The following is a 25,828-nucleotide window of genomic DNA, read 5'->3' as shown; positions in this document are numbered from 1 at the left end:
ACACATTTAATGACTGAGTGTTTTGCTTTGTAAGTACTTTAAGGAAGATGAGAGGCTCTTTTGTGTAAGAACAATCATTTTGCTTATGGAACTCATCTTTCAACTTGTGTTCCATGATTTTATGACATCTCATTTTAGAACACTTGCCAGCTTCTGATCCTAACACCTGAGCATTAGATTCCTTACAATACTGTGGCATTGCTTTATGCTGCTGATAGTTAGATTTTAACACTGCCAATTTTAGTCCTATATATATCTTTGATTGTATAAAAGGATTTAAACTAACATTAAGTACAGTTGTGAAATCATAAAGTGCTTTTAGTAAACAAATGTAAATGTGAACCAAATGTTTTCCATGTAATTTGATTTTGTGGGTATGTTTGGTTTCAGATGAAATCATGCATCAGGATATTGTTCCCCTCTGTGCTGAAGATATTGAAGATGAGTTAAGAAAAAAGTTTGCATATCTTTCAGGTAAGAAAAATTCTGCTGGACTTTCTACTAATCAGTATGTGTAAGTTCATCTCTTTTCCTAGTAATCATCCTATTTGTTTAATTCCTTTGATAAAATGTATTAAAATGTCAAGACTGAAATAGTGGGTTTTTATTGGGGATTTTTAATATTATTCTACTGTTTTTAGCTCGGGCTCTTATTTAATTCTTTTTTAATTCTTGTATTCTGTATTTTTTATGTGCCCTGTTCACCGCCCTGAGTCCTTCGGGAGAAGGGCGGTATACAAATATAATAAATGAAATGAAATGAAATGAAATCTGATCAATGAAATTTCCAAAATGATCTTTTCACAGAAATTAATATTCTTCTAGATGTTAGCGTTGGTGTGGGAATTAAAGATTATAGCCTCACAAAGTGACATTCTGAAGTCCTTTTATTATATGCCATCCTTCCCAACCTGAACATCCTAAATATGAGGAATTTAACTTATTTCTCAACCTTCCTGGCTAGAAAACAGGAAAGTGCTTTGAGTCCACAAGGACCCTCAAACTGCCACCTCATTTAGATAGAGAATCTTTGGTACCAGAAGTGCGATGCATATATAGCCACTTTGTCTTATGAGGGTTAAAGGAGTTCTTTCCCTTATGGAAATCAAGAGATCATAAGTTCCAGTCCTGCCTTAGGCATGAAGCCAAGCTGATGACCCTGAACCAGTCAGTCTATCTCAGTCCTAGTTTCCAATGACAAACAATTTCTGAAAAATCTTGCCAAGAAAAATGCAGCAACTAGTCCAGGCAGTCATCAGGAATCGAAAAGTTATTTGAAGGTCAACACACACAATATCAACATACTGATGATGCCTAACCCATGAATTATCTTACCCAGAGACATCCGGTTGAACAGGAATGGGAAGAGTGTTGAAACCTGAGGCACCTCACAAATCAGAGGTTTGGGCTGGACCTCTTTCTTCTTGTCAATACTGAGTGGCATTGACCAAGAAAAAAGCAGAACTAGTACAATACTGTGCTTCCCATTCCCAAACCCTGTAATCAGTCCAGAAGGATACCATGAAAGCTGCTGAGAGATCAAAAAGAACAGGATGCTTGCATTATCTCATCCTGGTTTTGCTGGGGTCCTGTGGGGCTATAACCCACCTTCACTATTCATCGGGCCATAATATCCTTCTATGTCTTTTTTCCATCTTTCTCTTTTTTGTTTACTCTGCATGCCTTTAATTATGGATATATTTATCCCATTTATTATCTAGGGTACTATCAAATTTGGCAATAATGCTGTTCCTTTGTCCCTATAAAGTTTAATGTTGAAAGAAACTCCACTTGCCTTTTCTTAGGCCCAACTATGCTTACTTTGGATTCCATTTAACACCTGGTCTTATCTTCAGAAGACTTTTCTTTCTTCCCTTTCCTTTTAAAATTCTTTTTTTTCCAGTCGGTACTACTTTTGTTGTGCTCTTCTCTAGTGCACTTGATGGTTCTTTTCTTTCTATTGATTTCTCTGTTTTTGATTTCAACAGTATTTCACAGCTGAGTATTTTGCCACCAGATTAAACTTTGAGCTCCAGGTCTTTCTTAAGCAGTCCTTCAGAGCCCTTTCACAAGACATTTTTCTGCTTTTAAACTTCCTTTTGTGTGCTCCCCCTTCATGAAAAATCAGAAGTATAGAAGTAGGATAAAAGCATCCAGAAATGCTAGGGAAGATATTGAGGTACAACTTGTTATGGTGGCTGTTTTAGTGGAATATATGTATCAACTATACTTACTAACTAAAGCTTGTTGCATTGCTAAAACAAGTTGAACATGATCTCAGTAATAAAAAGAATCTAAAAATGATAAATTTCAAAAGAAGCCTGAATTGAAAGGAAATACTGAAAGCTAAAACCAATTGAAATCTAAGATTTGTAAAGTTTGAACCATTAAAAAGGTCTTTGCCTTACAAAGCTCAAAGATGTGCATTTTAAAGATAAAACGCTTTTTATATCTTCTGTTTCTCTCCTAACCCAACAGGAGTAAAAAAAAATGTAGCAAGCCAGAGATATGCAAATACTGATATTGGAGTGACACATATTGTCCTCCTACTTTATAATATTCCACTTTGATTCAGTACAGATATACAGCCTGATCTGAATTGGTATACAGTGTTTTCAAACTATACAGTATTCTGTCAAGTATCTTGTACAAATCAAATCCATAAGCAAAGGCAACATTTCTCTTTTGAAGTGAACTTTTTGGGCAGTGAGGCAAAACTACTCTAATTTTGCCAAAAATCAGTTATATAACTTGTGTCTTGGTCTTCATTTTGTATCTACAACACTGGTTTTGATCTTGAGCCCCATGGATGAGGTTGTCACTACAAACAATCAGTAAAGATCAGTTCATCTGGTTTCATATTAGTCCTTTTAAATAACATGGTAAGATTTAGTTTGGGAATGAAATTCTTTTGTCTTTCTAGGTGGGCGAGGAAGAGATGGCTGTCCTGTCATCACTTTTCCTGAATTCTCTATGTTTAGTGAAATTCCAGAAAAGGAGTTTCAGAGTGTTTTGACATACCTCACTAATATTCCCAGGTAAATTTCTCAGCTACAATTGAACAATCTGTACAACCTACTGAAGTCTTCCCAAATTTTTGATTCATAGAATGCACACTCTTGTAACATTTTTGGCTAGGAAATCTAGGACAGAGGGAGTTTTTAATGGAGGGATGACAATGACAGAACACTGTTAATGTAAAACAGGGCATATTATTATTTGAAAGAAACTGGAAGTGGGAGTTTGATTTGTTTGTTTGTTTTAACATTTTTAACCAGAACAATAAAGAAGAAACAAAGAAAATTTTCAAAACCAACAAAAGAAACAAGCTAAACTCCAAATAATAATAATAATAATAATAACTTGACCAAAAAGGTATTACAAACTTTCTACACGTATCACACTTTCAAATATTAAACAATACATAAACACCTCTAAATCTAAATTAAGGAGAATAAGATATGATTATAAAAGGTCATGAAATCTGTTCCTGAAGAAAATATATTGTGCCATTTTTGATTAGATAAAATTTCCTTTTCAAAAACAGATAATTTAAACATTGTTTGAATCCAGTCCTTCCTATGAGAAATAATGCAAATTGTCCTTTTCTCAAACTAATGTAGTGTATAAGTGATTTCATTTTCCATCTCCAAATTGCATTCTGTGCCATTAGGTACCATTTACCTGAGAATAAGCCTCAATAAGTTGCAAGAAGAAATGAGTTAGGAGATTGTACTGCTAAGATGAGAGTAGAGATGTAGCACATTTAAATACTTCTATATATTTGCTCACATGACGTACTTTTTATTCATTGGACCTTAACTTAAATAGATAACTAAAAGCAAAAGAAAAAAGCAGATTTAAGCAGTTTTTAAAGATTTGGTTAAATAAGGTGTTTACTCAGAGCTCAGGATACGAGATCTGGTTTTGCCAGAACAATGACATGCAAATGGTGAAAGTGCCTTTGTCTTACTTCAGTGTTTGGTACTGAAGTATTTGAATAATATTTTTTTTAGCAATACTCTTAGTTTTATCTGCAGCTAAACTATCTAGTTGTTCAGAAAGTTGCACGCAGAGCCGTATCAATCTTTAAAAATGACACAATTCCTGTAGCTAGAAATGTTTCTTTTAAAGTGTGTTCCTATCCGTGATGCCAATTTCAGTCAGTTCAGATTGGGCACAGCATGAGAGTCACAATCATGATATGAATGGAAATATTTTTTTTAAAATCTTTAAACATTTTTCATTTTCCTATATTTTGAAAATTTGTATTTGTTTATGAGGGACTTGGTAAGAGCAAAAACTCCCTATCCCTCAAGTAAGTGGCGGTATGTCTCTTCTTTGTCACTGAGATTCTGTTTCAATAGCATAGTTCCTTTTTCCAATAAAGAAAAAAACATTGCAACTTTTTTTTCAAACACAATCTCCTCAGCATATACAATAATTAGACATTCAAGTCAATTTGGTTTATGCTTGCCTGCCACTTCTATTATATTGCAACTGGTTGGCAATCAATTTTTGACATTACATGATGGGATTGTATTGTCAAGTAGAAAACAAGAGTGGGTATCTTTGAACTCTCCAATTGCTGCATGTGCAGCTGATCAGAGCAAAAGAAGGAAAGATCTTGTGTTTTTTTTAATTCCATTTATATCCCGCCCTTCTCCGAAGACTCAGGGCGGCTTACAAGCTTAGCAGTAGCCTTCATTCTATGTATATGCCTGCTTATTAGGGCTTTCACACACACCCCCAAGCGGCATTATTACAAAGTCAGCTTAATTGCCCCCAACAATCTGGGTCCTCATTTTACCTACCTCGGAAGGATGGAAGGCTGAGTCAACCTTGAGCCTGGTGGGACTCGAACCTGCACTAATTGCAGGCAGCTGGTGTTACTTAAGGAGGCATTAGACCACTGCTCCACCAAGGCTCTTTTGTTGTCTCTTCCCTCTCAGTACCTCTCACCTGTAGGCTGTCATGGAGCTTCCTTCATAACTCAGTTTCCTATTTTTTGTTCACATGATCCTTTAAAGATTGGGACTAGCAATGCCAGATTTCTTAGACAGAATCGGGATATAAAACCTAGGAACTTGTATTTCATAATATGCAAGTTACATTACTCTCCATATAAAATTACATATTAGCGACAAAAATCACTTAAGGAAAAATAGGTTTTATTCTGGAGTGGACATTATCGATCATTCTTTAAAGGATAGATTGTCACTGTACAAGGAAACAGTGAGTTAAAAAAGAGATAATTGTGTATAAAGTAGTATACCAGATTAATAAAGACCTGGTCTTCAGGAAGAAGGATAATGAATGTTTTTAGCAGCTGAAGTTGCATGTAATGTTTGTTGAGTCTGTTTTTAATGAGGATTAACTCTATTTTTGTAATTAATTAACATACGTAGTTTAATCAGCTGCTCTATAGGGCATTGTTGCTGTAAGATCTGGCGAATAACTTCTTTTCTCTTTCCTCCTCCTCCTCTTCCTCCTCCCTCTCCAACTAAGTTCACAAGATGCTGGAATTGGATTTATCCTTGTCATAGACCGCAGGCAAGACAAATGGACATCGGTGCACGCCTCTATAATGCGAATTGCAGTGAGTTGCTGTGCAGCTAATGCTTTATTCCCCTTGACAAATCTGTGTTAATTTCATTGAGTAACATGTTTGTTTTCCAAAGTACCTGGATACTATTTTTTTAATCTAGAAACTTTATAAAATTATCTGCTTCTAAAATAAATGTTGTTTATTTGACAAGCAGAAATAATCTGTAGTAATATAAAAACGGCTTTAATAAAATTTGAAGTTTGCAGAAGCTGCTGCATTATATCGAGAGATTCAGTAAATCTAATATTTTTATATCAATATTTATCAATATTGTATCTTAGTTGATTGTAAAAGTATATATTGTAAAAGTATATACAAATTACGGAACCTTTACTGATATTCTGTTTTTATTGATTCCAGGGACTTGCTTTTAATCAAATATCTGTCCATGATAAACTACTTAAAAGAGTTGAAACTTAAAAACATTTTAAAATGTGTGTTGTATTCACTAACAAAAAATTGTGTATGATTTTGTTTATAATGAGGAATATAAAAAGAAATTGATAGAATTTATAAGCAATTCTTCCAATTTTCACTAAAACTGATACTTCATTTATGCTTCTATAATGTAAAAACAGACTTCTAGTACTGTGCTATAGATATATGTTTTTTTTCTTTGTTTTTGTGTTTGTGGTTAGTTTGGAGGGAGGCCTCATTAGTACTGAAAAATACTATATTAAAATGAGATATGCAAATCAGTATGCATTTATACAAGGTTAGATTGGTTATTTCTGGAAAATGAGAATCAAAGATAAAATCGCTGACTGTTACCTCAATTTTACACTTTCAATGGATTAGAGATAAGCATCTTCTTCTCTTTTAAACAGCCACATCATCTATATAGTAAAAATTTTGAGTTGTTAAGTTTTCCATTTAAGGGAAATTATATCTCATAATTACATACAGAAAAATATTAAATCTAGAGCTATTAATTGTTTACTTAAAGGCAATAATAAGGGCAGGGTTCAGAAATTTGAAGATTTAAGGAATAATCTCCAGAAATTACTGCCCATTTTCAAAATCAGGATTTTTAATATTTCTATGGCACAAGAACACTGGAGTTAGTTATAAAGTTATTTTTGATTAGAATCTCACAAAGGATTTTTTTAAGTTGATAACATTAACATTTCCAAGTCTAGCAATATTTGGCCTAGTTCAAGTATATTCCACATCTCAATTTTCCAACTTGCAATAAGTATTGGCCCTTTAATGGGGGGGGAAGGGGACAAATAGAAAATTGAGGGCATGATTCTCTCTCTTCTGTTGAGCAGTTGGGTCCATCAGCTTTCTCCTTGACATGAGCTTTGCTATAATTAGCCAACAAGATAGTTGCTGTAATGGGAGATTAGTTAATTGATTGTGGGTTGACATGCTTGCCTCATCTTTGAGGTTGGCAGGGATGAACAGTTTTTATACCACAAATTAATAATTGTTCATCCCTGTTTGGATATAGTTAAAAAGTGTTTTCCACTTTTTAACTATAATCAATGGACAATATCCCTTATTAATTTCATTTTATACTGTAGCAATTAGGGCAGTGGTGGTGTACCTATGCCATGTGTGCCAGAGGTGGCACGCAGAGCCCTTTATGTGGGCAGGCATGCTGTCGTCCCAGCCCCGCCTTACCCCATGGCCCCCTCCTCACCCCCCATAGGAGAGTCGCCAAGGACATGGCAGCCGGGCAGCAGGGACAAGACTCTGCCCTTGCACCTCATTGCGTGCAGATGATGCTGCGGGGCGCAGGCAGAAGGCATGGCTGCCATGGCACTACAGGGCCATCTGGGCGATCTGCGGAGAGCAGTGGAGGCGGTAGGTGGCCCTGCGGGCAGGATGGGTGGAGCGGGGAAGGAGTGGGCAGGGGTGGAGTGAAGGCAGGCAGGGTGGTTTGGGGGCACTTAGTGTCTAAAAGGTTTGCCATCACTGAATTAGGATGTGACCAGAATAAAGTTACGTTCAATATCATTCTTTGTGACCAAATTACCCTATTCTAATCTATGCTTACAGCCATTTGAGTTACCTGCGGTAAGGACATTATGATTAGTACAAACTATGAAAGACCAACCCATTGTCATTTAAATTATGGTTTTGAATAATTCTTGATGTGTGCTAATAGTTTGTCTGATTCATCTGGCATAGCATACATCATTATTTCAATCAGAAAAAGGAGAAAGGAAGTGGTATGGAAAAAGGGGAGGAAAAGTGAACCTGTCACACATTTCTGATCTGCAGACTATAAACATAAATGTTTTGAACAACTCTGGGCAGCATACAGTAAGGGATTATATTATCAAGGATTGTTCAATAATAAGTACTGTCTTCAAAGTATGAGACAAATATAGAAAATGAAACAATCCAGATCTATTGCCTCTGGCCTTGTTCTGATACAGAATTTTTCCCAAGGTGAAAACCTTACTGTATTCGGATTATCATTTTATAAACTAGTTTGTAACACATCTAAAGTTTTGGATTTTTTTAAATATATGTTTTAAATTTCTGTATTTTCTCCAAGCTTCTCCAGCTTTATGGTCCTTTTGATTTTCCAAAATTAAAAAAAATATTCTGGGGGACAAACTGATGTCAACCAAAGACACTCTTGGAAAAAGAATAAGGATAGGAAAGTTAGAGCTAATTTTATAGCAATACCACCTAGTCAGGTAGACTTGTTTCTGAATAGTTCCTGTGGCTAAATATTCATTGTGATCTGACACTGCCTGTGTTTCCTTTATGTCCTCTACAATGCTGTGTCTGAAAGGTGTTTAGTTCCATGGCATTTCAGAAATGTATTTCCTAGCAGGATAGCAGGCGAATTTTCTCCATTTTTTTACTTTCTGATTCTTTTTCAGTACAGATGATTCTGTAGAGCTGGTGTGTTCCAGGTCCCACACCCAGTTTTAAGCTGGCATTTGTGAACTTGGTGATTTGTTTGTCTTTTAGTGTTGTTGTTATTTTTGTTTTTAAGACTCACAATGGTTGGGAACTACTTTAAAAAACTGGTTTTGAGCTGTCTGTAAAAAGTAAGCTATTGTTCATTGGCATCTAAAGCTTTAGGGGAGAACAGATTGATTATGGTGAGGTAACCACTTGAGGAAGCATAGCTTGATCAACCACGAAAGAGCTAGCTGTGGAGAAAATGGAAACAATATCCTTCCAGGTGACAAGTTTATTCATTTCAGAACCTTCAGCTCATTAGCTTGTAGACAATGTGACAAGTTCCAGGGCATGTCAGTGAAGTATAGCATGCATTTTTACCTATATTCCAGAAATCATTTCTCCGCTCCAAATTCTTTATAGAAGTAGAAATAGAAAATAAACTCTGAAGCTTTCAGAATTTAAAGTGTAATGACTTCTACATAATGAATGAAGAATGAAGGCTACTGCTAAGTTTGTAAAGCTGCCCTGAGTCTTCGGAGAAGGGCGGGATATAAATGGAATTAAAATTAAATTAAAAAAAAATAATGTCTATTGAAAATATATTGTTTCTCAGAATGTCTGGATTTCTTGAACTAATATGAAATAAAATTTTATTGAAACCTAAATAAAATTGCAATTTAATGGAGAAATCTCTTCTTGAGTCTACAATGAGTCATAAAATCACTTTCTTTTATTGTATATTTTCCATTCAGGTTTTGTTACTCTTTTCAGTTCCTCACAGAAAACCAACATAGGAACACATATCTCAAATGCCACACACCTTATCTAAAATATAATAAAGCATCTCTGTTTTCTGATTACAACCAAAGGATCCAACTGTAGGGATGATTCTGTAAGATTAACCTGTTTTATTAAACAGAGAAAGTAGCTTTTTTGTTTATTTGTTTCTAAATGTGCTTAAAATCTGGTTTGTTTGGGATTTGTTGTTTTTTTTTGCCTATAATAAAAATTCCATTGAGGAAAAAAGTATGTGTGATTGTTTGTCAGACTAAGAATCTTTGAAGGCAGAGATGGATGGAACTATATATATAGCTTAGCTTGTGGCAAGCAACATGTTATTATCTATAAAATGCCCATTCTTAAGTAAAAGATGACACATAGAAAAAAATGATTATGCATTTTTCAAGTACACAATCACATTATTATTTATAAGTTATTTCAAAGAGTCAAAGTTTCTTTTGTTCAGTATAAATATATCAATTAGATAATATACTGGCTCAGTTTAGGCAGTACATCAAATTATGCTTTTAGGAAAGCTTATCTAAGATTTGGTGCAATAGCTTAATTAAAAATGATACCACATACAGAAGCTAGTTCAGAACATAGATCTTGGAAGCCATAAATTATAACTTGGTATAATGTCTGCATTGGCAGATTATAATTACATCTATTACTCCATAGAAATTAAACCCTAGTTTGTCTATATCTTTTAAAGTTCAAAATGTGGTCCAATTTAATCTGTGGTTAATACAAATTAATTGTAATGTAATTTGTAAACTGATTTGTTGAATCTATTACATGTGATCTGATATATCAAAATATTACAAGAAATAATTTAGATTGTAATACATTAAATATGACAATTCTGTTTTACCATTTTGCAGACATCATTTCCAGGAAATCTGCAACTCGTTCTGGTTTTGCGTCCAACTGGATTCTTTCAAAAAACTCTCTTCGACATTGCCTTTAAATTTCATAGAGATGACTATAAAATAAAGCTGCCGGTTAGTGTTTAATCTTTTTATTTTCACTTGTAATTTATTTTTGTGCACAGAATAGTGTAATAAGTATACTGGAACAGTAAAAAGTATGTCTTTAATATAACTTCTTACACTTTTTTCTGCATAGGCATTTTTTTCATAACTAATAAATGGACAGAATTTTCTGTAGACAAAATGATGGCTTTGAAAAAAAAGCACTGATTTTCCTATGCTTTTAGTGTCATATTTGAAATTAGATCCGGACTAGCTTGGACTCTGACTGGGCGGAGTCCGGCAGAGTGGAGGGGGCAGGTCTTGATGATACCATTTGGGGTGAGTTTGACCCTGTGACTCTGGATGATGTGGACAGGATCATGTGTAAACTGAGCGCTACCACTTGTTTACTGTTGGCCAGGCAATGCTGGCTGGCAACCCCCAGGGGGAGAGCCTTCTCTGTGGGCGCGCCGACCCTCTGGAACAAATTACCCCTGGAGCTGCGGATGACCCCTGACCTTCGGTCCTTCCACCGTGATCTGAAGATTTGGTTGTTCCAACAAGCGGGTCTGGGCTGACTACGGTTTTTAATTAGGTTTTTATCGGGGGTTTTAAATTGTCACGTAATTATTGTATTTATTGTTTAATTCTTTTAAAAACTTTTCATCCTATGTTTTTTAATTTTTATTGTTGTGAGCCGCCCTGAGTCCTCAGGGAGAAGGGCGGCATATAAATTTAAATAAATAAATAAATATTATAAATGTTCTTACATAACTACATTTTTAAAAAAAATGACTTGGGAAAACTACATTGGACATTGTGAGAGAAAGAGTAAAGCATTTATCTGCTTTTCATTAAAGAACTCACTTTTTCAGGCTTTTAAAAGCTTTAAAATTGTTTGATAATAATTTCAATATTAATTAAAAGACTCTAAATTAGCTACAGGTTTATCTGTATTCATGCTGACATAAGTTGCTTTTTGAATAATAGAGAAGTGCTGTCTTTACATGAGGTCAAAAGAATTTCTTCCAAAACGTTTTCAAACCATGCTCAGCTAATATTTATTTGATATAATTATTTGGTAAAAAGCAATTAACGGGGGAAAAAGTCACCCAAACTCACACACAAGCCTTTAGGCTAATAGGTTCTAGGATTAGTCAAAATAATACACATTTGTACAAAGGCTTCTGGGTTTTTCAGAATTGTTCTTCAAGCAGTTTAAATGCTATTACATTGGATTATAAGGCTGTGCAGTGCTTCATAAATCATTCGGAAAGGCTCATCTGATTGCTTAGGAGTACAAACATAGCATCTGTTTGCTGTTGTTTAAAACAGTCCTGTCTTTTTCCCAGGATTATATCACTGTTCTCTGAAGTTGCCACATGAACCTAGGAAATGAAATGGCTGCTTTAAAGACTTCCAAAAAATGTTTACTTTTGTTAACGCTCCAAAATAACACTTTTCAGTCAAATATAAAACATTGCCAACCCTATTAGATAAGAATAAGGTCTTCTGCTATTTTACATGGCCTACAAATGTCAAACTTCTCCTAGTTATTAAGTTTACCGATGGTACCAACATTATACATAATGGTTTTCAGCTTTGATTGAAGGAGATACTTTATATGCTGTTATCATAGTGAAACTCTCCTTTATCTGATAAATAATGTTTCACTGAATATTATTAGTTTCATGACTACAAATTTGCCAAAACTACCAAAGCAAAAATCTAAAATAATGTTGATTTTATTCAATTGATGGTGTGATTTCTGTCTTATAGATCATAATGCTGAGCTCACTAACAGAATTAAATAACTATATTGATACAGCCCAGCTAACTGAAGATCTCGGGGGTTCCCTAGATTATTGCCATAATAGATGGCTTGCACAGCGCACTGTAAGTTTTTTTCTCTTTCTATTTTATACCCTGTTAATAGATACGAACTATTGCATCTCAAAAACATCAGGACTAATGATTTTGGAAGTGTTGATTTGTATTAAAAGGAATGTTTAAATAAATTTTGAGAAAATATATTTTTTTCAAAACTGTCCTCATGAACATATTGTGTGTGTGTGTGTGTGTGTTTTGACAAAAATAGTCGAACACTGTTTAATAAACTTAGTTTTTGTCGGCTAACTGTCGGCTAACTGCCAACGTCGTCAGAGTGAAATGCCGGAGGTTCAAAAGCCTGCCTATAAGACCAACTGCTTCTACGCTCTGCTCATGGAATGTGCCACCAGTCTACCCACCCCTGCTAATCGTATTGCTTCTAGTTCTTGCATCTGTCTGCATATTCATGAGTTCAGGGATCCTCGCCTCACCTGTTGTCACTCTCTTTATCTGCTTTGGGTGTGGCTGGATACCTGTTGCCATGGGATGGTCTTCCAATGTTTCCTGTTCCATGGCCATTGTGTGTGTAGCATCCCACCTCCCATCATGATCGTATTGGGTATTCCTTCCCCTCGCCGGTCTTAGTTCTTTGCTGTTGCATGGGCCCCTGGTTCTGATCTTGCGTGGGCTGCACAACAGCAAAGAATTATTTTTATATAAAATCAGAAGGGATCTATATTGGTGGTTCCAAACCTGTGGTCCACAAACCCCTGGCAGGCTGCAATGTCATCACAGAGTCCATGAAAACTTGAAGGAATGTTATGATTTAAATCCTGAGTTAAATCTTGAGGGTCCATAGCCGTAATCCATGGCCACAAAGATATTTAAATGGGGTCAATGGGGAAGAAAATGTTGAGAACCACTGAAAGAAGTACATTAAGGTGGTTTAATCTCAGGTGGAATGATTCAGTTGCAGAACAAATGCATGGAAGAAGAAGGAATAGATGAGAATGTTGTGGTTGGATAGAAACCCTGAAGAAGTATGAGATGAGGACTTTAAAAAATAAAAGGGAGTGTATGAAGTGGTACCTGGTCATGTAGATATACATCTATTTTTCAAAAATAAACAGGTGCAGAGGGGTTGGTTTAATATAATTTAGCTATATTTCCATTTCTTTCATTGTGTCTTTTCTTTGGCTTATTGTAGCTTGCTTCCTTTGTGCACTTTGCGTGAATATGCAAGTATACAACTAAAACATTTTAAAAATGATATTTAATATCATAAGTATTCTTTAAAAGTTTATGGATATATTATTAAGGAGTTAATAGTGGAGATAATTTTTACTAGAATATATTTAACTGGGGTTTGAACTATGGAGTCTTGGAACTCTCAAGGAAAAAACATGAAGCTCGCCAAAACTGGCAAAGCAAGCTACTGCATATAAACAAGGAGTAAACCCCATGCTCACTTGCATGATTGATGCTGCCTAGTTGGGTAATGAAATGTCTGCAAGCACCAAGGACTTCCACAGATAATTGTATTTATGCCTATTGATGTAATTTATATTTAAAACAAAATATATAAATACATCTCTTCAGTATCCAATGTGTGTGTGTCTTGTATTTGTAATTCATAAGGCTATAGAGAGCTTTGCTCAAATGGTTAAGGAGACAGCTCAAACACTTCAATCCTTTGGGAATGAGCTTGCAGAAACAGAGCTACCAAATGATGCTGAGGCCACCACCTACCTCCTTGCAACACATACAGAAAGGAGAGAGAAGCTGAAGGTATGTTAGAGCAGTTGTTAAATAATTTTATTGAGTTAGCCCATTAATTGGTGTTTAGTTTTATTTTCCTTTACAAATGTTTCATTTGAATGTTGTGTGATATCCTCCCTTTAAATCAGTGCCAGTAAATTTTATGATCCTTCACATTTTCCATGGAACTAAACAGTAATAAAATCCCTAAATGCAGATTATTATAAATATGGCAAAGCAATTCCTGTGACATGATTTTTATCTCTAACAAGTGGACTATTTAACATTTATTTTTGCCTTATAATGTTAGAATACGTTTTTTGGGTTTGTGCGCACACACACAATTAGGTTTTGTAATTTTTTAGATTTTCTTTTGTATAACTTTTTATTAGTTTTCCAATATTACAATAGTATCTTTAAAAAGCAACATGGTGTCTGGGTTACAATAGTTCCATTTCAGACAAATACATATTATTACATCTCTCCAAATTGTTGTAACCAATACTTCCTCTCTCTTGTTTCCTTTAATACATATTATCCTTTATCTAAATTAACATACTTCTCATTGCTATCCATCAGTCATTTAATATTTTCTTATATTTGTCAATACTTTATTTTATATTTTAACATTCCATCTTTAAAAGATCAAACACCTTATATATTTTTCCAGCTTTAATTTTACATTGATATTAAAATTAAACGTTTAAAATTTCTCTTTTTCATATTGCTAAATAACTTCCTTTCTCTTTACACAATTTTCTCCAATACCTAGTCATGTAAATACACTTCTTATTTATCTCATTTCCATATCAATGTTAGTAGTACAATATTAGAATGGTAGTCGTTAGGATACCGTTTATTTGAAGGGAGGGTTGAATTCCTCCCTCCCTCTCCACAGGGGGGAAGGTTACTTAGCAGCATATTTAGGTGAAAAGAAGAAGATTAAGGTATAAGAGAGGAATCTTAACCCCATCTCTTCCACGCTGCTTTAATGTTGCCTGATGGTAAGTTTGACTTCGGCTGTCTGCAGCCTAGTAACTGGCCATATTACTATGGCCCGTCTTTCGTCCGCTGGTATGAAGGGAATGCAGGTACTAACGGGGGTTGCAGCTCCCCCATGTTTCTGCAAAAGCCCCTTCTATCTGGTCACCCAAAGCGGCTCTTTGGCCCTTTTAGGAACCCCCCCCCCCAGCGATGCGAAACTGGACGTGGAAGACAAGAGCCATCCTCCAGACGTCCATGTCGGCTGGCTTAGCAAACTGGAAGTCAATTTTTAAGATTTATTTATTTATTTATTTATTTATTTATTTATTTATTTATTTATTTATTTATTTATACCACCTCTAGATTTCACATGTACTATGAGCAGTATAATACATTGGTGCTGATTTTCTATCAGTGTAAAATCACACTGTTGTTCAACTGTGTCAAAAAAATTGAAAGCACAGATGGGAGTTTGCCACACACCACAGGTTACCCATTCTTGGCTTATACTGTGTTGTTTCAAAACCCTGGGATGGCATTTCCAAGTTGAATTCTGATGTAACAGAGTCTAACTATATATTCTTAAACTTTTCTATAGGAAGATTTGAAAATAGCTTTAAGGCAAGGTCATGATATTCTCCATGATATTCAAAAACCAGTCCTTGAAAATCCAGAGTACAAACTGAATCCAGATCAAATAGAAAATCAAATTACTGTGGAAAGGTGAGATACATCTAGTATTTAATAGAATATTTAATATATATTTTCACTGTATTCCTGTTATTCTATTTCCAAAATCTTCCTGATATTAATATTTTAATACTTTTGTGAAGGTCCAATATTCACCTTGCCAGTGCCATCTGGCAAGTTATGTTATCCTCTCAACAAAAGAATGAAAATGAGAATGAGAGAGTATCAGGCAAAATACAGGGTTTTACACACACACACACACACGGAAGAACGTAGGTATAATAAATTGTTTAGATTGAGTCAGACAAGCAATTAATTAAACCACTTTCCCCCAACCAGTGTAAACCTCGAGTATCAGGCAAAATACAGGGCTATGTTTACACACACACACACACACACACACACACACATGGAAGAACGTAGGTATAATAAATTGCTTAGATTGAGTCAGACAAGCAATTAATTAAACCACTTTTCCCCAACCAGTATAAACCTCAACTGTCCCAAATTCTCATTAATACACATGATGGTTTGGGAATTCTGGGATCTGCAGTCCGTATATTTGGAAGCGAGTCCAGGTTGGAAGAGGCTAAATTAGATTATAACATTACATGTGGTTTAACATGCATGTTGTTTGTTTGCATGGAATATCAAAATTTTGACTTTTAATATATTAGACTTGGAAAAGAAATAGAATAGACGCCCAAGCTTTTTATCTCCCTTTTTGATTTTTAGAAACCTCATGCCTTCCCGTGCAAATTAAATAAATCCATTATTTTGTATGTTCCTAAAAGTATATTTCGAGCTTCTGTGCCCCTCAGTTTTCTAGCAATCTGCCAACAGTCTTCCTGCCACGCACTCACCATCCTCCCATCAATCTGCCTTTTCCACCAATTTTTCCACTACATGAGATTTTCATTTGATAATTACTGTGTTTTTCAGTGCTGTGATTTTTTTTTAATGGTTTCATATCCTTTCCTTTCTTGGGATTTCTCATTTCCCTTATCCCATCTTCAATTGGGGAATACATGATCTAAAACTGCTTCATCTTTTTTCTTTTAAGGCTTTTATCTCAACTAGATGAGACAGAAGCAGCTTTTGATGACTTTTGGTATAAACATCAACAGAAGCTTGAGCAGTGCTTACAACTTAGGTATTTTGAAGTGGATTTCAAAGAGGTATATGATATGTTGGTCTAATTAAAACTATTCTGGATTAGCAGTATTTTTATTTAAAATTTTGAATTTAAAAGCTTCCATTATTCTGTACTAGAAAATACATTTCATCAGAGATGTTTTTGATCATCTATTGTATGATTACCATTGTATAGTAATAATTTACATATGATATATATAAAATAGTAATTTAAATATTTAAGTGACAAAACATTTCATCAGAGATGTTTTTGATCATCCATTGTATGATTACCATTGTATGGTAATAATTTACATACAATATACATACAGTAGTAGTTTATTTAAGTGATAAGATGAAATTAAAAGCATAATAGTTATAGTTTATTGGCTTACTTGATGTGTCTTAATAATTTAAAAACTTGTCTAGTTTAATGAAAAAAGGGACTAGGGGTGACATGATTGCAGTCTTCCAATATCTCAGGGGTTGCCACAAAGAAGAGGGAGTCAAGTTATTCTCCAAAACACATGACAGTAGGACAAGAAGCAATGGATGGAAACTAATCAAGGAGAGAAGCAACCTAGAACTAATGAGAAATTTCCTGACAGTTAGAACAATTAATCAGTGGAATGACTTGCCTCCAGAAATTGTGGGTGCTCTAACACTGGAGGTTTTTAAGAAGGAGATTAGACAATCATCAGTCTGAAATGGTATAGGGTCTCCTGCCTCAGCAGGGGGCTGGACTAGAAGAACTCTAAGTCCTTTCCAATGGTGTTATTCTGTATGCTCTAAGAACCATAATATAAAGTTTCTCAAAAAAATATTGCTTATATATGTTTCTATGATCATGATCACTAGTTGATTTCTGTGATCCAAAGTCTGATTTGTAGTTGTCCTACACTGTTGTGACTTACAAAAAATGATATATTCTATTTCATTTAGGTCAAAACAGCACTTGATAGTGTGTCTGAGAAATTATTTCATTTCACTGAAATGGGAAACAGCAGTTCACATGTGGAACACCTTCTGAAAGATCTTGCCAGTTTTGAAGAAAAATCACAAGTAAAGATATAAGGATTCTTTACTTTGACACATTTTTCTGTGGGACATATTTATAATGAGATAATGTTACAACTTATTTTTTCTGCTATATTATTTTACTTAGGAAGTTTTGGGAAAAGCCAGCTTATTAATTTCCAAAGGAGACGAGTTTATAGAAAACAAGCATTATGCAGTGGACTCTATTCTTCCCAAGTGCAGTGAACTCCGACATCACTATGAAACGATTATTTCAGAAGTGAATAAAAAAACGGCTCTCCTGAACCATTCATTTGAATTACATAGACGGTTGGAAAAGGTAAACCTAATCTTACCCTCTTCCCTTCTTACTTATTTTTTTATATACAACTTCATTAAGATTTTTAACAAGATAAAAACTAAAAAGAAGTCATATTTAGAATAAAGTAGAAAGGAAAGGAAAGAAAGGAAAGAAAGTCAAAAGTGCAGAAAAAAAGAAAATATAAAGAAGTAACTTCCAATTGTCTTTTATAGCAGTTATAAATATAAATTAACATCTTCCTCTGTGAATATAGCATGGCTTTTATTTTTTCTATATTTTTTCTAAATCTCAAATATAGCTATCTAGCTATCTATATATCCATCCATCCCACCTTTATTATTTTTACAAATAACTCAAGGTGGCAAACATACCCAACATATCCTCCTCCTCCTATTTTCCTCACAAAAACCCTGTGTTCACAAGTTCATTTGTTTGGTTTCACACAAAAGGTCTATAAGGGGTTTCCATTATAGTCAGCATTAAACTTAGTTAATGTCTTTTCTCTCCATTTTCTCTCTTATTTGCTGATTAAGCTTTAAATATACAGGTAATCCTCAAAGTATAATCTTAATGGAGCCTAGATTTAGATTGTGACAAATCAGAAAATGTCTTCTTTCAATATATAGGATGTGGTCATGTCATACAGTTATGGACTGTTAGTGTGAGGAGAGAAAAACTTGATCTCATTTTTTGCTCATCTTCTGAACAGTTTCTGTTAGGGTAAACATTATACATAATACAATGCATTGTTTAAAAATGCCAGTAGTATGTGCTCTTACTGTTGCTGAGGCTGCAACTTCAGAATATTTTCTTGCTTCAACTGTCTTTGGAGATAAAATCTTTCATCTCTTCCACCATTTCCAAGTTTCACAGTTCTGTCTCTGGATCAGCCAAGCTCACTTATCCTCACAACATAGTAGCTTGAATAGTACAATCAAAAGAATCCTGGTTTCTTCAAATCATTCTGGTAATTTTGATAACATAAATAATTTGTATAATGCAGCATTTTCACGATGTGTTTTTCTTGGCTCCCTTGTAGTGCATGCAGTGGTGTGAAGATGGAATTTATCTGCTGGCTTCTCAACCTGTAGACAAATGCCAATCGCAGGATGGAGCAGAAGCAGCTCTGCAGGAACTTGAGCAGTTTTTGGACATGGGTGGTGATAATAAACTCAGGGAACCAAGTTCCTTGTCCAAAGAATTTGAAGTTATCCTTACTGAGGAATTAATGGTAATCTTAATATCAAGATTTCAGAACAATATTTCATCACATTTTTACAAAAACATATATAAGTATTGACTTGGAATATTTGAGTTGAAACCACTTAATATGTCTGTTCAGCTTACTGAACCAAAACCTCCATAAACTATAACATCAATGGCCTAGGTGGGTAACTTTTCAAGTAAATTAACTGTTTGGTTAAAGAACTCACTTATAGATGTCTACCATAACATAGATAGTGGCAGTGTATTTGTCATTGCTAAATTTCCATAAGTCATTTAATTTACTGGAAAAGCCACCCAATTACTGCAATATAATATTTTTGAGATTTGGGAATCATAAATGTTTCAGATACTCTTAAATACGCTATCTTATATCAACACTCCTTATTTTAACAGAGGCACTATACTCACATAAAGAGTGGTAAGTCACTTGGTTTTCACCATGGCTGCAAATTCTCCAGACCATCCCAGTCCTGCTCTATTTAAGAAGACATAATTCACTGGCTTAGATTCGGTCTAATAAATGTATTTTGTATAGTGCATCAATTTAATGTTGAGCACATTGATGTGCATCGCTTTCCATATTCAGCTTTTAAAATGATGTCATATGAATTCAATGGTCCACATAGAATTTTGCCTCCTCTTTTTACAGAAACATGTAAAAAAGGTTTTTCAGAAACAGAAAAGTATGGAAGAAATGTTTCAAAAGAGGCAAGTCAGCCTTAAGAAGCTAGCAGCTAAGCAAACACGCCCTGTTCAACCAGTGGCACCTAGACCAGAGGGATATCTAAAATCACCTTGTCCTTATCCAGGTAAGAAACCAATCAGTCAAGGTATTGTGTTTTAGTTGAAAACAAAAATTATTGATCTGGCAAGTATGCTTAGCTTAACATGAGCTCTAGTTACAGTGGTTGATTCTGTTTCACATACCAGGCCTTCAAATAGAGTTTGAAGATTCGTCCAGCTCTGATAACCATGCAATAAGGGGAGTGACCGTCAGAAAAATGAAGGTAACAGTGTATGAATGAAATAGAGACAGTTGACATGTTAAATTCTCCCTAAGCATATGAAGCAGCCTATTGAATCAGATTCCTGATGCATCTGAGCTTAGATATCATTTTTCTATTGCTGGTGCTACAGTAAGGAGTAGAGCAAGGCATTTCCTGCAAGAGAAAGACTCTGCATTAACACTTTTTTCCTTGATCTGCTAGGTGACCTTGATTTGGAGATCAGGAACAGTCGAATTGTGTCCCAGCATCCTATACCAGGATTTGGAAAATAATTTTTTGTTTAACATGGAACAACTTAGCAATAATTACGTGTCACATGCATTTTGCCTAATATGAGTTCATATTATACAGTTTGTCTAATGTTCTCATCTTCTCTATTACCGGTAATTGCATAATGCATTTGGGATACTTTCTTGCAATATAAGTACTTAATCTTTAATTTTAAATGACAGGCCATATATATTAGCATATGCATGTATGTCACACCATTTAAAAATCGGATATGTGTTGCGTTTATGTGGACCAAAGTTTTCTGTCTCTAGCCAAACACATTTTGGAAAGGAGAGGTTTGGCTTTAAAGATTTGATGCCAAGTTGTTGTTCTTGTTTTTATTAGAGTGAGATAAGTGAAATACAGCAGTCTAGAAGTGTGTCTGTGACAGATGATGAAGAAAATCTAGCAGTGTTACGCAAGTGAGTATATTTTTATCCAAGCAACTATATGTAAGAAATGTTTCCAGAATAATGTCAAACAAATGCATTTAAAGATAGTAGAAGTTATTAATGGGCAACTCAAATGTGTTAATCAAGCAGGAGTCATTCAGTTCTAATCACTAATCCTTTTTTTTGGCAATATTTCTGTATCCATCCTCTTGGCTACAGCAAAACCCTTTTTTTGTCATATTAGTTGCCTTAAGGCAAACAATTTTTGGTAAAATATTTCTCTGTGATCGGATCTAAGAAACACCATCCAATTTGTTTTGCAGTTGCTACTATTTATTAAAAATCAATTCTTGATCTCCACTGATGAAAATTCTACACATTTAAAGGCTTTAAAATCTGAAACCATTTAATAACTCATTTATTCCTTAATGTTGATAGACACGTAATGAATGAACTTCTTGAAACTGAACGAGCTTATGTGGAGGAACTTCTCTGTGTTCTTGAGGTACATTTTTTAAATCCTTGCCAATGGTTTATTTCAAATGATTCCTTAGTTAATCTGTAATGTAGAAAATGCTGTGGTTTATTTACATAGGTAGTACATGGAATCAAATATTTGTGGGACAAAAATGTTACTTTACAGAACACAAATGTTCTAAAAAATATATCAGCCTTCTTCTAGAAAGATTTGACTTTTGGAAATTGAAGTCTTTTTCTTAAAGTGAATACTGCTGGGCACTGCTCACTTTAAAAGAGGTGGTCCACTGAGTTCACATGTCACCTTAATCTGTGGGGGTTTTTTTCCTAATTAAAATTTGCTGAAGAAATAAACTAAGAAACAATATGGCTAAGTGCAATGTATGAATGCTGTGAAGCATTCTGTGACCAAAAAAGTAACAGCTTCAGCTTCCGTCAATATTTTCTCCACCACCATCGCTGAAGTCAAGAAGGAGAACCAAGTCAAGAAGGTGAAAAGCTTCCTTTTTTCTGGCTTGATTCACAACCATCTAGCCCATTGTGAATATATTCTGATCCCCCCTATTTTAATTTAAAGTTATTTTTACTGAAGGCAAGAGAAACTGAAAATCAAGGACATGGACATTATATTCTTTTGGTTCCCATTAAGATTAAGACAATCCCCTTTTTTGCTCCTCTTGTTTCTAGTGGTGGATGAAATAAAGACTATAATATAATGGCTTAAATATAAGGGCATGGAAGAGAGAATTAGAATGTCATTGAAGCTTCTTCCTTTTCTAAGTATGTATTCTCCCTTGAGAGAAGTTCCCCGGGACCAAATACAGCCATTTTGTATTACTTCCCTTTCAAAGCCAGCTGTTTTGGATACATCAACTAAAAGCAGAATCTTCTCTAGTCTAATGAGTGTTTAAAGAGCAGGTTTCTGCGTCTTTCCTGGTATGCTAAATAATGGGTTTAGTCTTGTTGCCTAGAGCAGAAGCCATAAACAGGAACTTGGGTCAGGAAGGAAGAAGAAAGAACAATTGCCTTGAAAGGTCATTCTGTGAAAACCTGCAGACTTTGTGATCAACTCTGGAGTCAAAACATTCAAATTAGCATCTGTATATGTGGCTATAAATAGTTCTGACTTACATGTAATAAACAGCTCAAAAACACATGTTAATTATTTACAAAATTTGTTCATGTTAACTATTTTTCTAAATTAAATGTTCATAAATTATAGGCCTGAGCAAATTAATATTGAAACATGTTTATTAGCAGTCAGCAGGCTGCAATTGTTGAAGATAGAAGACTCTTAAATGGAATTCAGTGGAAGCAATGAATCTGCTTCCCTTTTGTATTACAGGGCTATGCAGCAGAAATGGACAACCCCTTAATGGCACATCTCATTTCATCTGGGCTACAAAATAAGAAAGATGTGTTGTTTGGAAATATGGAAGAAATCTATCACTTTCACAACAGGTTGGGATTTATATCTCATACAAGCTTTCTGGCAATATAAATAGGGCATTAAAATAATAACAAAGGAAATGTCCCATTGTTAACACAGTTAGAACACCATATTCCCAGATGATACCCTCCAGTGTGCCATAATGGCCAAGAACAATGAGACTGTGGTCCAGCATAGGATGAAAACCAGGGTGTTAAATAAAGGCTGTATTAGAAATTTTGAAATTCATAATAGTCTGACAAACAAAACTAACAATGATGGCATAAGTTCTTTCCATAAGACTCCTGCTTATAGTTTTCATAAAATTTTCACTTATAATAAATTTAATTTCTCTTTCTTGAATAGGGATTCCTCATAATCCATGTTGTTAAGATTCCCATGGAGTTCACACATGCATGTATACATCTACCGTAATATACACACAAAATGCATGATTCTTTTTTGAGTTCTGCTGCCCAGAAGACAGGACCAGAAGTAATAGTTTCACTGTATTTTTAATGGGGCAACAGAGAATCATGCATTTTGTGTGCAAATTTAAATATATGTGCTATTAGCTGCCAGGAGTGTGTTCTTGATTATACAAGCTATCAACCACTGGAACAAAATATCAGATGAAATGCTGAATTCTCTTGTGCTGGTCAAATAGAGGCTGGATAGTCATCTGTCAGAGATAACTCCAGTGGATCTTGCACTACGCAAGGGGCTGGGATTAGTGGTCTCTAAAATCCCAACCTTGATTCCGTGATATTATAAGGATTCATACAGGTATTGCAAACAGTGTTTCTCAATAGAGTACAGTAGTGTTTCTCAGCCTCAAGAATTTTTTAGATGTGTGAACTTCAACTCCCAGAATTTTCCAATCAGCAGAAGTCCACACATCTTAAAGTTGTTGAGATTGAGAAACACTTTGAATGAAATAAATGCCATTTTATTATTGGCAATATGAGCCAATAATTATATTCTCAATGAATATAATGCTAGGGAGACAAAATTATGTGGTTTTCTATGTGAATTGGAATAGAGGGGGAGGGGGTCTAAGCAAACAGAGGAAGAGATCCTGGAAGGATGCTTTCTGATTTCAGAATTGGGCATCTGCTTTTTAAAAACTTTTAAGCATTATTCCTCACTTTAGAGCCCACATGACTCACAGTCCGCCCAGTGGCCAAACTATAGAAATGCACCCTTATGTGATATTAACTGCTCCAATTAAAAAATGGTTGCTGATTCTGTTATTCACTGTTAATGAATAAATTGGAAATTGTGATTTACTGGAAATAATTAAGTACAATTATTGCTCTTGTCCTTTTATATCTTTCATGAAGTCCTGACTTTATACTACTACCTACTTGAACTGTTGTCTGTGTGTATGAAAATTATATGAACTTAATTTAAATGCAACAATTTTAGAATTATGCTTAGATATCGAAATAACAAGTCATCTGCTGGTAAATTACCTGGGAGAATTTTTTCTCATGCTATAATTGGTTCATTTCCAAAAATTACTGGCAATCTTTTAGCTGCTCACTATAACCAAAACAAAATCTCAGTGTTGTTTTTTATATTCTAAATACCTATCTATAAACATTTGAATGTGGTTAAGCTTTTATTTGAAATTAATATTTATGTAGAATCATTTTTCAAAGTCTTTCAGACTATGTTTTATATAAAATGCACATGTGCATGTATATATTTCAGTCTCATTCTCTTTCCTCTTATTTTTTCTTTTCCAATTGTTCTTACATATAGTCAGATATAAGTCAAGGTAGAGACTGCTTATATGTATGGCTCAAAACCTGATATTGACTAAATGAGTTGGCAATGAAAGTAAGGTTTATTAGAAACTGTAAATTCAGGATATTTGAATAGCATCATGTTGGAGAAGACAGTACTGCTCAGTGTTATGACCATACATATCAATAATGTTATGTAAATGAATTTTTTCCAGCATCATCAGTAATTTATACAGTGTAAGGGTAAACTGTTTTATTTTTAATGCAAATAGTAAATTTTGCTTATGCACATGCAGCCATTATAGATTCCTGCTCCAGAAATGTATTAGAATGTGCATGTAAATTTAGAATAGAATACATGTGGGCACGTGTAGGTATGTTACATTATTTCATCACATCAATAAAATACAATCATTATTTTTGATAGAATATTCTTGAGAGAAATAGAAGATTATATAGACTACCCTCAACTGATAGGACGTTGTTTCCTTGAACGGGTAAGTATTAGATTTTAAGTCACTTGGAATCAACATTTGTTACTAAATTGCTCTTTCTCAGTATTCTTTCAGGATCCAAGGATGTATATCCCTGGGACTCGCTGACTTCTGATTGGCATTTCCATCATTCCCAATAAGACTGATTTTCAATGTTGGTGAGAACAGCAGAGCAATACCACCAAGGTATCCCTGTTATACTCACCAACATTTTATAAGTCTTCTCCCTTAGTGCTATTACAGATACCCTGTGGGGAAAATTCCAGAAATTGTTATTGCTGGTACTATTTGTAAAAAAAACAACCCTGCTAGGATTTGTATTCAGAAGGCGAATTACACAACATTTGCAGGAGGAGGAGAAGAAGGAAATGGAAAGAGGAGAAGGAGGAGATCTCAGGTTCATTCAGAAGAGCCTTGATGAGTCTCAGATAGATGAACAGATACTTTGACCATGTAACAACCAGATTTCCATTTCATGTAATGCTTTGATTATATGAAGTGCCTAATTACAGATCAGCTGTACTAGTGCCATAATACTCCAGAAGTAAGAAAAATTTTAATCATCAGTGCAAGGTTACATGTGCATATAAAGAAAGAAATTTTGTTGCAAAGTCAAGCTACTCTCCCACCATTCTCATATAGTGGTCTATATAGATCTTGATCTTTATGCTAAATTAGTGTTTCTCAACACCAGCAATGTTAAAATATGTGGATTTCAAATCCCAGAATTCCCCAGGCAGTATGGCTGGCTGGAGAACTGTAGGATTTGAAGTCCACAAATCTTAAACATTACATATGTTGAGAAATACTGTA

The 25,828-nt window shown here is 34.6% G+C and overlaps 1 protein-coding gene across 2 annotated transcripts in view; it reads left to right on the top strand.

Moving 5' to 3' along the window:
• The window catches only part of MCF2L (MCF.2 cell line derived transforming sequence like), a 115,787-nt gene that overhangs the window by 76,212 nt on the left and 13,747 nt on the right, over positions 1-25,828 (top strand). For both annotated transcript variants that reach the window (XM_083362494.1, XM_083362493.1), the window contains 17 exons: positions 391-474; positions 2,924-3,038; positions 5,509-5,599; positions 10,144-10,263; positions 12,013-12,129; positions 13,702-13,851; positions 15,404-15,528; positions 16,559-16,673; positions 17,572-17,691; positions 17,795-17,986; positions 19,008-19,199; positions 19,845-20,004; positions 20,126-20,202; positions 20,818-20,894; positions 21,303-21,369; positions 22,687-22,802; positions 24,949-25,018. In XM_083362494.1, coding sequence (XP_083218620.1) covers positions 391-474; positions 2,924-3,038; positions 5,509-5,599; positions 10,144-10,263; positions 12,013-12,129; positions 13,702-13,851; positions 15,404-15,528; positions 16,559-16,673; positions 17,572-17,691; positions 17,795-17,986; positions 19,008-19,199; positions 19,845-20,004; positions 20,126-20,202; positions 20,818-20,894; positions 21,303-21,369; positions 22,687-22,802; positions 24,949-25,018 — 1,988 coding nt within the window. The remainder of the gene's footprint in view (positions 1-390; positions 475-2,923; positions 3,039-5,508; positions 5,600-10,143; positions 10,264-12,012; positions 12,130-13,701; positions 13,852-15,403; positions 15,529-16,558; positions 16,674-17,571; positions 17,692-17,794; positions 17,987-19,007; positions 19,200-19,844; positions 20,005-20,125; positions 20,203-20,817; positions 20,895-21,302; positions 21,370-22,686; positions 22,803-24,948; positions 25,019-25,828) is intronic.

Source organism: Vipera ursinii (genome assembly GCF_947247035.1).
Source record: "Vipera ursinii genome assembly, chromosome: 4".
In the NCBI taxonomy this organism is placed as follows: Eukaryota; Metazoa; Chordata; class Lepidosauria; order Squamata; family Viperidae; genus Vipera; species Vipera ursinii.
Note: the sequence above shows the minus strand (reverse complement) of the source record. Positions and strands in the feature narration are given on the sequence as shown.